The sequence below is a fragment of the Cygnus atratus genome, chromosome 3 (assembly GCF_013377495.2).
Source record: "Cygnus atratus isolate AKBS03 ecotype Queensland, Australia chromosome 3, CAtr_DNAZoo_HiC_assembly, whole genome shotgun sequence".
NCBI lineage: Eukaryota > Metazoa > Chordata > Aves > Anseriformes > Anatidae > Cygnus > Cygnus atratus.
The window spans coordinates 19105610-19119165 of record NC_066364.1 but is presented as its reverse complement, the minus strand read 5'-3'; the positions used below and the strand labels follow the sequence as shown (position 1 = coordinate 19119165).

The 13556-nt window shown below is 38.2% G+C and overlaps 1 protein-coding gene across 1 annotated transcript in view; it reads left to right on the top strand.

Annotated features, from left to right (window-relative positions):
- Nucleotides 1–13556, top strand: part of TRAPPC12 (trafficking protein particle complex subunit 12) — a 54913-nt gene that overhangs the window by 3496 nt on the left and 37861 nt on the right. The window contains exons 3-5 of the mRNA XM_035542926.2: nt 2216–2332; nt 10236–10349; nt 11081–11219. Of these exons, the coding sequence (XP_035398819.1) occupies nt 2216–2332; nt 10236–10349; nt 11081–11219 (370 nt within the window). The remainder of the gene's footprint in view (nt 1–2215; nt 2333–10235; nt 10350–11080; nt 11220–13556) is intronic.

Below are 13556 nucleotides of genomic sequence, written 5' to 3'. Positions count from 1 at the left end.
GTCAGTTACTGTCTGCTGTCGTGATACCCTTTTTCATCACAGTCCATCATTTGTGATGTTTCCTTCTCCCAAGAATTGCTGGGGGCATTTAACATTATTCTGTGTTTGTTTCATGTACACACAGTCTTTTGTTAATCCTTCAGACTGTTCAGTCTGAAAGGTTGAAATCGTGTTTGTTCATAGGATGAGTAACAGCATCAGAAATAAAAACAATTCCAGGTAGTAAAACAGTAGTTGCAGTCTCATTCGTCAAGAAAGTAGACAGAAAACATAAATGCCTTTTCCAACCCATGGGGAAAGCGCAAACATTTATTATCAATTGCTTTTATCATAACTAAACTTTATTGTATTTTATGCAGGTCATACAAAAAGCTTTGTGGCTTGCTTTTTGCTCTCTGTGCTAACAGCTTCCTATGTGAATTCTTCAAGTGAACACTTTCATGTTCCTTTTGCAAATATTCTTTTAAAATTTCCTTGTTTTTGCAAATATTCATTTGTATGCTTATACTTTTTCATAGTCACTTTCTACTTTAGCATCTTAAATGGTGCACGCCATTCTAGTTACCACAGATCTGGAAGGATACAAGGAAATTAAAACAAATTAGAGAGGACTGATGGTCAGTACTGCAGAGCTTCTGTCTGAGTGGTAGCTAAAAGGAATAGGACCATTTGGCTTACAAGAGCAACAATGATCTAAAGTTCATAAAAGACAGCAAAATTTTTATGGTGAAAGAGCTATTGGGTAAGAAGCGTAACAAAAGGAGGGACCATTTTGCAGTGCCTGTACTGTTCTTAAGTTGTAGAAGTCATTGCCCTCAGATGTACTTTTCTGCAGAAAAAGAGACTGAAGAGAAATGTCACGGGAGGTACAAAAATGGTTGAAAATGGTAGGCAAATATGTCCCTTGGCACGGGCGGACCATAAAGTCCTGTGTGCTGCAAGTTGGACAGTTTGAGCTTGACCTGGTTTTTTAAACTACTTCCATGGACATCTGCAATTCTCTGGCAGGATGGTAGACCAGAGAGATCTTTACTCTTGTAGAACGCAGGTTATATATCGCTTTTTAAAAAATAATGATAACAAAAATATGAGTATAATGCTAATACATTGCTGGTAATCTTTTTTCAGATGCTTCCTTTTTTAGATTACAAATGTGTAAAAAACACAAGATTAACAAAAATCTTTCAGAAATAATTTTTTGTATTTGCTTTTGGTACATCAATATATGTCAATATCTGGTCTGCAATTTCTCATTACCTGCTTGAATTAAGCGTTAATTGAATTTCTTGATTATCTTTTGAAAAACTCCAAACACAGCGCTCGGAAGATTTTGAGCCACAGGTGGGAAGGCAGAGAAATAGTTGAACAGAGAAGAGAAGGTGAAATTCAGGCACAGAGGGGGCCATGCACAGAACTACTCAGTTTATTGCTAACAAAGCTGGAAACAGAGTCTGGATTGGGACACTTCCTCCTAGCTGCGACACGATGTAAAATGCAGACTTCATCTTGCCTGACTTCATAAATCTATATTTTAAATGTCTGTCTGTCCCAAGTAGTCTCAAGTCTTCAAATGAATGAGCTGCTCAGATAACCCGATTTCTCTGATTGATTCCTACAGTTAATTCTTTTGAAATTAAGAATACTTGTTGGAGGGTTCTTGTTTATTTGGTTTTGTGATTTCCTAAAGTTTCTGTGGATATTTAAGGCCGGCTGACCCTGTGTCCCTTTATCTTTGATCAGTAGGTTGTGCCTTTCAACATTATTATCCATTATAAATATCCAGTAAAACTTACTGGATTTGTAAGATTTTTGAAGAGTATTTCATCAGTTATTTGATGGATAATAATATATTTATGTAGTTGTATATTGTTTGTGCATATAGAGAGTATATAGTGTATATAGAGAGAGTATATATTTACTGTGGTTATTTGAAGGATAATAATTTGAAGGAAGCAAATAAGCTTGAATCTTTCTATGCTAGTTGAAATCTAAATATTGGGGAAAAAATATAGCAAATAATGTGGAATAAATCTAAAAGTTTTCATTAAAATGCTGCAAATATGCATGTATTTATCTTCATTTCACATAGGAAGTACAGGAAGATAAGCAAGGTAGAAAACTATGTTGGTCACCTTTAGTTCAACATTTCATTTTGTTAAAATAATGTTTAAAAGTGTCTTGTTATGTTTCTTTTGTTTCTTCCATGGACACCAAGGGAGATGCAGTGAAAGACTTAATGCTTCGCTTCCTGGGGGAGCAAGCTGCTGTGAAGAGACAAGTTTTAAATGCCAACTCTGTAGAACAGTCATTTGTAGGCCTGAAACAGCTAATTGTAAGTAAGAATCTTCATAATTCAATATATATTAAATGCCATGCTTCCCTCAACATTAATGGGAGCTAATGACTGTGTGGAAGAAATGAAAAAATGCGTATATCACTGTTCACGATCCTACAAAAGTACTAGCCAAAGTACAGTACTTTTTAGTAGGAATGACACTTGGTTTTAAGTACTGGTAGTAAAGGTGGTAGTAAACTTTTTTTTTTACATGCAAAAGTTAGAAACAAGGTAATTTTAAGTTACTGTGAACTTTATCAGATGTTACTTTTTACACTACACAAATGGTTTCAAAATAGATTTTAATTTTTTGTTTGTTTGTTTTCACTGTGTATGTATCTTTATGCTTTCAGAGTAGTGTTTTACAGAAAGTAAGATATACTAGTTGCAAAAGGGTAAGGAAAGCCAAAGTGATCATTTCAACTGCTTTAATTTTTTGGAGCAGGAAAACTACAAAAATACTTCCAAATTAAACTTTAATTTTCCGTGAGTTAAAATTTTTCCTTAACGTAAATATTTCAGACCTGAAAATTTGGCAGCCTTGTGAACCTTGCCTTATTCTTTCAACCACTGTATTCCTATATGGAACTCATTACTATTACATGCCTGAGCCTAAATTAATCTGTTGAAATGTCAAAAAGTTTTAAGCTTTTTTTATTTCTGAAAAAATGGATGAAAAATTAGTGAGGAATTTTAAGTGTTAGCACAGTTCATATTTAGTATTTAACATTTTATTGTTTAGTTTCATTGTATTTCATGTAAAGCTCCAAAGGAGACTGTCATTTTAGGAAGATTCAATGTGGTCTCCTCAATCATTGTTCAAGGAATTCAGAGGTAATTTTTGGAACTAAACCTGAAAAAACACAGTGATCTACATCATGGAGATAAATATTTTTTCTGTCCATTTCAGTGTTCTGCTTAATTGGAGAGTTCACAGAAAAAAAAATCTCATTAAGAATCCTTGTCCCACTATCTGTGCCTACGTAGGAGAGGCCTTTTTCCCCAATCCTTTTGATCATCCGGAAGAGTTGTTTTGACATATGGGAAAATTAAATCTTTCTCTACTTGGCCTGGTAGCTTTGTCCATGTAAAATGTTCTTCTGTGCTGCAGACCATCGTGTACCTTAAATACAGTGCTGCCATTGATAGTATTCTAGCTTTGAGTGCACTCTTAAGCTCTGTAAAAGCAGTGTTATGGCTATTGGGATAAAAAGCTGGAGGCAATCTGCTGCTGTCATATTTTTTTTGCTACCTGCAGCAGATTTCTTTTAATATCTGTTTTACTGGGGGGGAGGGGGGGGAGTAGATAACATTGCTGCCATTCAGCCAGAAGGCAATATATTCTTGAGTTTTCAAGGCTTCCAATCGTGTTAGATGATGATTAAGTATGCAATACAACTATTTCTTAGTTTTATTTGCAAAACTCTAAAGAAAGAATTAGTTTGGTTTATTTTTTTCCTTATACATCCTTATAAATATTGCTGTTTTCTTCTGAAATTCTTAATGTGGAAAACTTACTTCTGACCAGCAACAGCCTTAAAGGTAAAAGGTATTTTGAACTTTCTTAGAAATATTAAAATTCCATTCTAGATAATATTAATTAAAAAGCTGGATGCTTTTTACATACATGATAGGCCCGAATCAGTATAATGAGTGCTCTTTAAGCAACTGCCAATTTTACTTTCTTTGAGTAAATTCCTGACAAAATATGTTCCATGAATGCATCTTTTCATATGAGGGTCCACTCACAGGGAATTTTCTAATAAACATCTGGACAAAATATGGAACTTGAATTCAGATACAGGTGAAAGTTGGGAATATTGCTATACAGTTTTCATAAAAACAAGATTTTTCCTTAACTGTTTGCATGGTATCCATATGAACTGCATATTGATGTACAAATTAATGAGATCATTTCTGTCACACAGTTCATTCCCTTCCTATAATGGCCAACTTCAAACTGATACCTGTGATATAGGTGTCTACGTGTGAGCTGGTGTCTAAACTCCTGAGTCAAAAGAGGTCTAATCAATACAGTTATATTTAGATGTGTAAATCTGGAATCCCATCTAAAATGTTCAAGAGCTATAACATGCTGTAGGAAGTTACCACTGGCAACTGAAAACAAAAATGAATGCTAAGTCCTGTTAGGAAGAAAGTTGAAAGGCTACAATTCCCCAGTGGTCTTAGGGGAACAAAAAACAAACAAATTTATATCAGTATTTCAAGCCTGTCTGCTCCAGAGGAATATTCTTCATTTGCGTCTGGTTGCTGTTCTAATTCTGTACGGATGGGAAAAACACCCTAAACAGCTGACATCAGGGTCTTTAGGAAGAATCTCTGTCTGCTTCCAGAGTTCACAGAATCACAGAATCATCTAGGTTGGAAGAGACCTCCAAGATCACCGAGTCCGACCTCTGACCTAACACTAACAAGTCCTCCACTAAACCACATCACTAAGCTCAACATCTAAACATCTTTTAAAGACCTCCAGGGATGGTGACTCAACCACTTCCCTGGGCAGCCCATTCCAATGCCTAACAACCCTTTCAGTAAAGAAGTTCTTCCTAACATCCAACCTAAACCTCCCCTGGCACAACTTTAGCCCATTCCCCCCCATCCTGTCACCAGGCACGTGGGAGAATAGACCAACCCCCACCTCTCTACAGCCTCCTTTAAGGTACCTGTAGAGTGTGATAAGGTCACCCCTGAGCTCCTCCAGGCTGAACAATCCCAGCTCCCTCAGCCGCTCCTCGTAAGACTTGTTCTCCAGACCCCTCACCAGCTTCGTCGCCCTTCTCTGGACTCGCTCAAGCACCTCCATGTCCTTCTTGTAGCGAGGGGCCCAAAACTAAACACAGTACTCGAGGTGTGGCCTCACCAGGGCTGAGTACAGGGGGACAATCACTTCCCTAGACTTGCTGGCCACACTGCTTCTTATACAGGCCAGGATGCTGTTGGCCTTCTTGGCCACCTGAGCACACTGCTGGCTCATATTCAGCTGCCTATCAACCAGTACTCCCAGGTCCTTCTCGGCCAGGCAGCTTTCCAACCACTCATCTCCCAGCCTGTAGCTCTGCTTGGGGTTGTTGCGCCGCAGGTGCAGGACCCGGCACTTGGCCTTGTTGAACTTCATACAGTTGGCCTCAGCCCTTCGGTCCAGCCTATCCAGATCCTCCTGCAGAGCCTTCCTACCCTTGAGCAGATTGACACACGCACCTAACTTGGTGTCATCTGCAAACTTACTGAGGGTGCACTCGATCCCCTCATCCAGGTCATCGATAAAGATATTAAAGAGGACTGGCCCCAGCACTGAGCCCTGGGGGATGCCACTAGTGACTGGCCTCCAACTGGATTTGACTCCATTCACCACAACTCTTTGGGCCCGGCTACCCAGCCAGTTTCTAACCCAATGAAGCGTACGCCAGTCCAAGCCACAAGCAGCCAGTTTCTTGAGGAGAATGCTGTGGGAAACGGTGTCAAAAGCCTTACTGAGGTCAAGGTAGACCACATCAACAGCCTTTCCCTTGTCCACTGAGTGTGTCACTTTGTCATCGAAGGAGATCAGGTTCGTCAAGCAGGACCTGCCTTTCATAAACCCATGCTGACTGGGCCTGATCGCCTGGTTGCCCTGCAAGTGCTGCGTGATGACACTCAAGATAATCTGCTCCATGAGCTTCCCTGGCACTGAGGTCAAACTAACAGGCCTGTAGTTCCCCGGGTCTACCCTCCGACCCTTCTTGTAGATGGGTGTCACGTTTGCTAGCCGCCAGTCAACTGGGACCTCCCCTGATAGCCAGGACTGCCAATAATGATGGAAAATGGCTTGGCCAGCTCTTCTGCCAGTAAGACTGCTCTTCTTCTCGCAGTACCCTCGGGTGTATTCCATCTGGCCCCATCGACTTGCGTACATCCAAGTGCTGTAGCAGGTCGCCAACCATTTCCTCGTGGATTGTGAGGGCCACATCCTGTTCCCCATCCCCTTCCACCAGCTCAGGGTACTGGGTATCTAGAGAACAACTGGTCTTGCCGCTAAAGACTGAGGCAAAGAAGGCATCACTGTACCTTGTTCAACATATTATATCTTGCCGCAGCTAGCTCTGAGGACAAAGTGTTTTAAAAGAGAAAATATTCTTCCTGATCTCCATCACAGTTAAGCAAAATCTTTAGTGTATAGAATTCGATGATACCTAATAATTATGATGAATTTTGTTCCTATGTTGCTTTTTAAGTTGTTTTCTTGATGTTTCCTTCTTCTTTCCTGTTACTTTGTATGGAGAGACAGCAGTAACATTTCCATTTCTCCAATCTTCTTTTTTTGAAGTCAAAAATAACTCTTGTAGTTATCTGATAATAGATGTCTTAATCAGCCTAACATTTATTCTTGGAATCTCTTCCAATTGAAGCTAATACCTTTTTATTATCACTGTCTAGAACTGAACACAGTAAGCTATGTGACTTTACATGTTAATGGTCGTGTTTTACCTCTTTCTATTATTCTGATACTGTAAATCGTGTGATCTCTGTCTAGTGATGTGGTCATTCTATATATTGACAATACTTCCTGGATTATATCTGCAAATACAGTAGCAGCTCCATTGGCCAGGATCACAAGAGAATATATTAAATTTGATTGATTCAAGTGTACATCTTGAGTAGAAAATTCTTACCTTACTTATAAAAGTTTCAATATAAAACTTGTGCAAATTAAAAGATAATTCTGTGGATGAAGTTAGCGCTTGCCACAAAGAGTGTTGGCAACAGAAGTTGTTTTGGGGGAATCATAGAACAAAAGTTGTTTTAAGGACAGTTAGTTGTCAGAAAACTGATGTTACCTAGAAGCTTAATAGCTGAACTTCCAAAGGTGAACCTTTTCTGATAAACAACCAACAGCACTGTCACTTCTAAGACAAATAGCTGCTTACCAGTAACTGAACTCGGTTTGTAAAACTTGGCTAACGAGTTTTACTCAGTGTGAATTTAGTTTCGAGTTGGTTTGAGGGAGATTTGTTCCAGTAGCCCAATGATGGATAGTTGGTTTATTGAACAACTGTATTGTCACAATTAAAGTCTTTGCTATGGTATGCATAACAGATAATTGAAAATGCGTTCTTGTTAGATCAATGGCGGCGAAGTTCTACAGTTGAACTAGTTTTACAACTTTGAAGCTTTAAAGCCTCTACAGGCCAAGTATTTATGTATTTCAACTGATAACAGAAAATCTGAGTTCCTGAAAAGTTTTGTTAATTTGGTGTAGGAACATGCATTTACCTCTTGCTTGAGTGCATGTTGTTGCTATGTTTTATAGCATCGAATAAAAACTACACATACAAATGCAAGTTCAAGTTATCTTATTTCCTCTTATTCCATATTCTAGGTTAACTTTTTACCCTCATTTGAACAAATAGTACAGTATTTCTTACTAGAGACCTTTCTGATATTTTGAGTAGTAAGGTATTTGCAGTCATAGGAAAATTGTCTTTGATAGGTGTCATACCTAAAAAAAAGACTGCATCTTACTGCTATAAATATGCAACAGTTGCTCTAAGTAAGCAGTAATTTCTCTAAGTTACTAGACCAGGAAAGGGTTACTAACTACATTTTCTTAACTGATTTGAAAGTGCTCCACGAATGTAATTTACAGAGGAGAAGAATGTCATAGCTAGTGGAGGAGGACGTTTTAATCACTTTAATGGTGTTACATGTAGAGTTAATGACTCCCTTTGAGTCTATTTTCAAAAAAATCATATAATGTTATTTTTGCATGTGATTAATGTTGTGCTTTTGCATATATTTTCAATTATAACAAACTTGGATACAATGGTATGGCATATGTATTTACTTTAGTAAGTTAGAAATTCTCCTTAAAAATACAGTTACTTTTTGTATTCCTTTAGTCTTCAATTTCTAACAATTTTGTAGCCGATTTGAGAGAAGATTGGAGACACAAGGAATACAAACAATAGTTGGGGGCTTGAAGGGTTTGAGGGAGGATATGGAATTTCTGCAACTAAAAAGCGTCAATTTATTGAGTGAAATTTCAGTAGCTTACCTCTAAGTCAAAGTTGTTTTCCTGAGAAGCCGAGTAATGTTAGAAATTCTCTTTGCACGCCAGGTGAGTTAGCTTGTCATTGAACATATATTCTGCAGACACCCAGTCTGCAAGCTTCTTTCACAATTTTACCTTTCATTCTGTCTCTCCTACATGACTTTCCTTGCTTACCACCTGGGTATCAGTCCTGTTTGTTGCATCACCTGAGCTTCACTACTTTCCTTCAGGAAAACAATGTACAGTATTTTATACAAAGAATGAATAAGAATACTTCTGCAGTTATACACTCTCTTTGTTCAACTGTAATTCAGAAAATCAAGTAAAATTGGCCTGCAGGGGGAGACTTTTAAAGAACAGTTACATGTGAGAGAGTGGTGGTCAGGTACTTGGTAGCATTTTTTTCAGTCCAAATCAGTGAATATATTCATAATAGAACAAGAATGCAGTCTTTCACATATAGTGAAAATTCAGATAATTAAACTTCTTCCTTTTTTAATAAGGTATCCTAAAAATTATTAAAAATATATACATATCAATTCTTGCTTTTCCATGAATGTATACATCTCAGAAGTTGTTATGCTGCTTCATGGTTGTCCTGTTGGCAAAATTCTGCATTTCCAGTGGAATTCAAATTTTTTACCTGCAGTATGACAATGCAGATGAAAGATGAGGTGGTCAGTGCACTACTGTAGCTGCCCTTTGAATTAGTATGGCTGCAAAATAGGGGCCAGGGTATGAAATCTCTCTGTTACTAGTAGTTTTCCTATCTGATACTTTTATTGACACATTTTCCAAATGCTAAATGTTAGGGAGAATTTAATGAAATGCCAGTTCAAGGTGAGTATCTGAACTTTGCAAACACTGAAATATATATATTCTATTCCTTTATGTTTTATCAGACAAAATGCCAGTTCTCTGTTACATTTATCATTATATTTGCTGTGTTTAATAAATTCCACTTGAAAAAAGATGACTTTCAGGTAACAAGAGAGATTAATTTTATAACCATGTGTCTACTGGACTTGTGTCTCCTGAAAAAATTACTCTTTATAAAAGAAAAGTATGATAGCCTAAACCTATGAAGCCTTTCTCTGTCTTATTTTTTTTAATTTTATTAGGTATTTACATGGCTGCATTAGCATATGGAAGGCTAATTGGATGACAGGGTGACAGTACAGTGTGACTTGTATAACTAGGGATGATTTTGTTTAATGAATGAAAAAATATATTTAAGACTATTGTAAAGTTAGCAATGCAATGAAAATTCAGATATTTATATTTCAAAGTTGAAAGCATTTTTATGATTTTGAATTTATTATCATTTTATACATTATATTATTTCTCTTCCTTTATTCTTAATTGCTAGAAATTCCGTGTTCTGGGCAATGTTTAGAAGGTGTTCTCATTAAATGAACTACACCAGGGATTATAATCTGAAATGTTGAATTCGGTACTGCAGGAATAGGCTTTAAGTACTTTATAACAGTAGAGTGACTTGGACGTGATTGTGTGGCAATGTTTTCTCCTTTCGAGGAGAAGACAAAACTTTGAATATTGCAAGTGTATTAGCAAATGTTATACATCTTAATTTTAGAGACCCATATGGAGTTGTGTATTCTTTTGATTTAGTGATCTGGTAATACTGCTTTCTTTCATGCTTGACTTCACTTTTTACCTAATTACACGTGCAGTTTTGACAAATGACACTGTGCTTCTCACCAGCCAGCTTTCCTGACCTTGTCATTTTTACTGATGGTTATACGTAGCTGCTTCAGACAAAACAAACGCTTGTGTATTTTAGGGGTTGCACATTTATGTTTTTGCTACTTACTCTTTCCTTCTTCCCAGAGCAGTAAAAACTGGAGGGCAGCAGTTGACTTGTGTGGGCGTCTTCTAACTGCTCATGGTCAAGGCTACAAAAAAAGTGGACTACCTACTAACCATACAACAGATTCTTTGCAGGTATGTTCAAAGATATCCCGTTGTCACTTTTTTCCAGCATACTTACTGTGGATTTTTTTTTTTTTGACATAATCAAACCTGTTTTGCTGATTGTTACCTAAAAATTAAACTTGTTAAGGCATTGTACCAAGTCACTCGTTTCTGTTTGTCTATGTAGTCTTCAGTATTAGGTCTTCATTTTAAGCAAAATAGTTTTAAAAAGTAAAATTCTGTCTTGATGGTATATTTTGAAAGTATGTCATGATACTCATAAAAGGAGTAAGTTTTGCTGTCTTGGAAGACTCACTGCACTAAGTTCATGGACACTATTGTGATGGTTTCACACAGATGGGCAGCTAAGCTCTCCCGCACTGCTCTCTCACTCCCCTCCCTTAAAGGAACACAGGGAGAAAATACGGAAAAAGCTTGTGGGTTGAGATGAGGACAGGGAGATCCCTCAACAATTGCTATCGTGGACTAATCCAAAATTTGTCTTCAACTTTTCCTTATCTTTACAAAGAAACAAAACATCACTCCTCTGGGTTTTGTTGTAATGATCTTAGGAAAAGTGTTCTGTGAAAACGCAAGTAAATATAAATCCTGATTCTTACCAGCAAGTAGCATAGAAACTCTTCACTCAACTTTATCAGAAAAAACTTAGACAAAGTTGTATTTAGATGTGTCTTATGATTAAAGAGAATAACAGACTTCATCTTTTTTTTTTTCTTTTTTATATATATAATCATTTTTAGCTGTGGTTTGTGAGGCTAGCACTACTCGTAAAACTGAATCTCTTCCAAAATGCAGAAATGGAATTTGAACCATTTGGAAATTTGGACCAGCCTGATCTTTATTATGAATATTACCCTCATGTATACCCTGGACGAAAAGGTAGGATACGTGATTTATAAAACTTTTATTTTAACCATGAATTCGTGGTGTGTTTTTTTTTATGACTGTTTTTAGTAGTCTTTACAGAAATAATGGATTTTGTTTTGTTTTTAAAATCTAAAGCATTGGCAATCTTTTGATTATTTCTTTTTTTTTTCCCAAAAATAGAATGTGATTAACTACTAAGTTAAAGTATTGTTTGTGTTACCAAGGTAGTGAAGTAAAAATAAGGAGTAAAGCTACTCCATCACAGTCTAGATGGGCAGTGTATTTCATGCTGCTGGTACAGCATTGATTTGAGAGAGGAATGTTTTTAACAAGTAAATATAATAAAATATTGTAGTTCTAGAGTATTTAGATTAATAAGCTATAATAGTTCATTCTAGCCAGAAACAGCTGTTAAAGATCATGAGAGAGTTTATACATACAGAATTAATAAGCTTTCTTTGTGTGAGTTTTCTGATATTTAATAAAGCTTTAAATTGTTCTGTGGCTTTCCACAATGGAAAGGGAAAAGCAAAATCTTTCCCTTCTGTTCAAGACCTGTTTGATATTTTTTGTTCTTTCCTTTTCTCCCCAAAGCTGTAGGTGACTAGTATTTCTAGAGCTTTCTCTATGTATTGTTGGCCCATAGATTCCTGAGTTACTAATGGACAGCAGACAGGCTAATATCATATCTCCATGCACACAATAATAGTTTATCATGTGTCCTGTTGATGAAGAAGAAAAAAAGAAACCACCTGCCTCAATTGTTTAAGAGTTTTATCTTGAGTTGCAAATGCACTACTTCTCACTGCTGCCCCTAGGTTAACCTAGTAGTTCCATTCCGCAGGATATTCTGGTACTCTAAGAGTCTGGGTTTGAAAAATTAGTGTTTCTAAGAGTAATTTCACTCCCATTCCATGCTACTTCAAAATTTTATTTTTTCTAAATCTGTTAAGTTCTCTCTGATGCAAGTGATCATATCATTCTTTGGCTTTCATGTTTGAACAACCATTTACAATAAAATGGTTGTAAGTAATGTGGGCTAAAGTTGCACCAGGGGAGGTTTAGGTTGGATATTAGGAAGAACTTCTTTACCTTTTGGTAAAGAAGTTCTTCCTAATTGGAATAGGCTGCCCAGGGAAGTGGTTGAGTCACCATCCCTGGAGGTCTTTAAAAGATGTTTAGATTTAGAGCTTAGTGATATGGTTTAGTGGAGGGCTTGTTAGTGTTAGGTCAGAGGTTGGACTCGGTGATCTTGGAGGTCTCTTCCAACCTAGATGATTCTGTGATTCTGTAATTTTAATAGATAGGGCCACCATCCAAAAAAATAGGGTCTGTTTTATGTGAAGTGCTGGTAGTGTCAATGAGTTAACCTAGAACGATGGAGGGATTTTGAGGTTGCTGAGGAGGACTTTGAGGAGCCCCAGAGGGCTGTGCTGCCATTCAGAGGGACCTGGACAGCCTGGAGGGTTGGGCCAAGAGGAACCTCATGAAGTTCAGCAAGGGCAAGTGCAGAGTCCTGCACTTAGGAAGGAATAACCCCAAGCACCAGTACAGGCTGAGGGGTAACCTGCTGGAGAGCAGCTCTGCAGAGAGGGACCTGGGAGTCTTGGTGGACAGCAGGCTGACCATGAGCTAGCAGTGTGCCCTTGTGGCCAAGAAGGCCAATGTTATCCTGGGGTGCATTCGGAAAAGTATTTCCAGCAGGTCGAGGGAGGTAGAAACCTTCTCTACTCAGCCCTGGTGAGGCCATACCTGGAGTATTGTGTCCAGTTCTGGGCTCCCCAGTACAAGAGGAACATGGAAGTACTGGAGCGAGTCCAGAGGAGGGCTACTAAGATGAGAGGACTGGAGTATCTGTCGTATGAGGACAAGCTGAGAGAACTGGGGCCTGTTTAGCCTGGAAAAGAGAAGACTGAGGAGAGACCTCATCAATGTATATACGTATCTGAGGGGAGGGAGTCGAGAGGAGGGGGCCGGTCTCTTTTCAGTTGTGCCCAGCAACAGGACGAGAGGCCTGGAAGTTCCGACTGAATATGAGGGGGCACCTCTTTACTGTGGGAGTGACAGAGCACTGGAACAGGTTGCCCAGAGAGGTTGTGGAGTCTTTTTCTCTGGAGATACTCCAAACCCACCTGGATGCCATCCTGCACAATGTGCTCTAGGTGATCCTGCTTGGCAGTGGGGTTGGACTAGATGATCTTCAGAGGTCCCCTCCAACCTCGGCCATTCTGTGATTCTGTGAATGGCAACAGCAGTTTTGTGCTTTCATCCACAAGCAGACTAGGAGGTTCCTGGGATCTCTGACACGCTGTTCCTTCTATTCCACATTGCCTTGGAGTGAATTCTTGA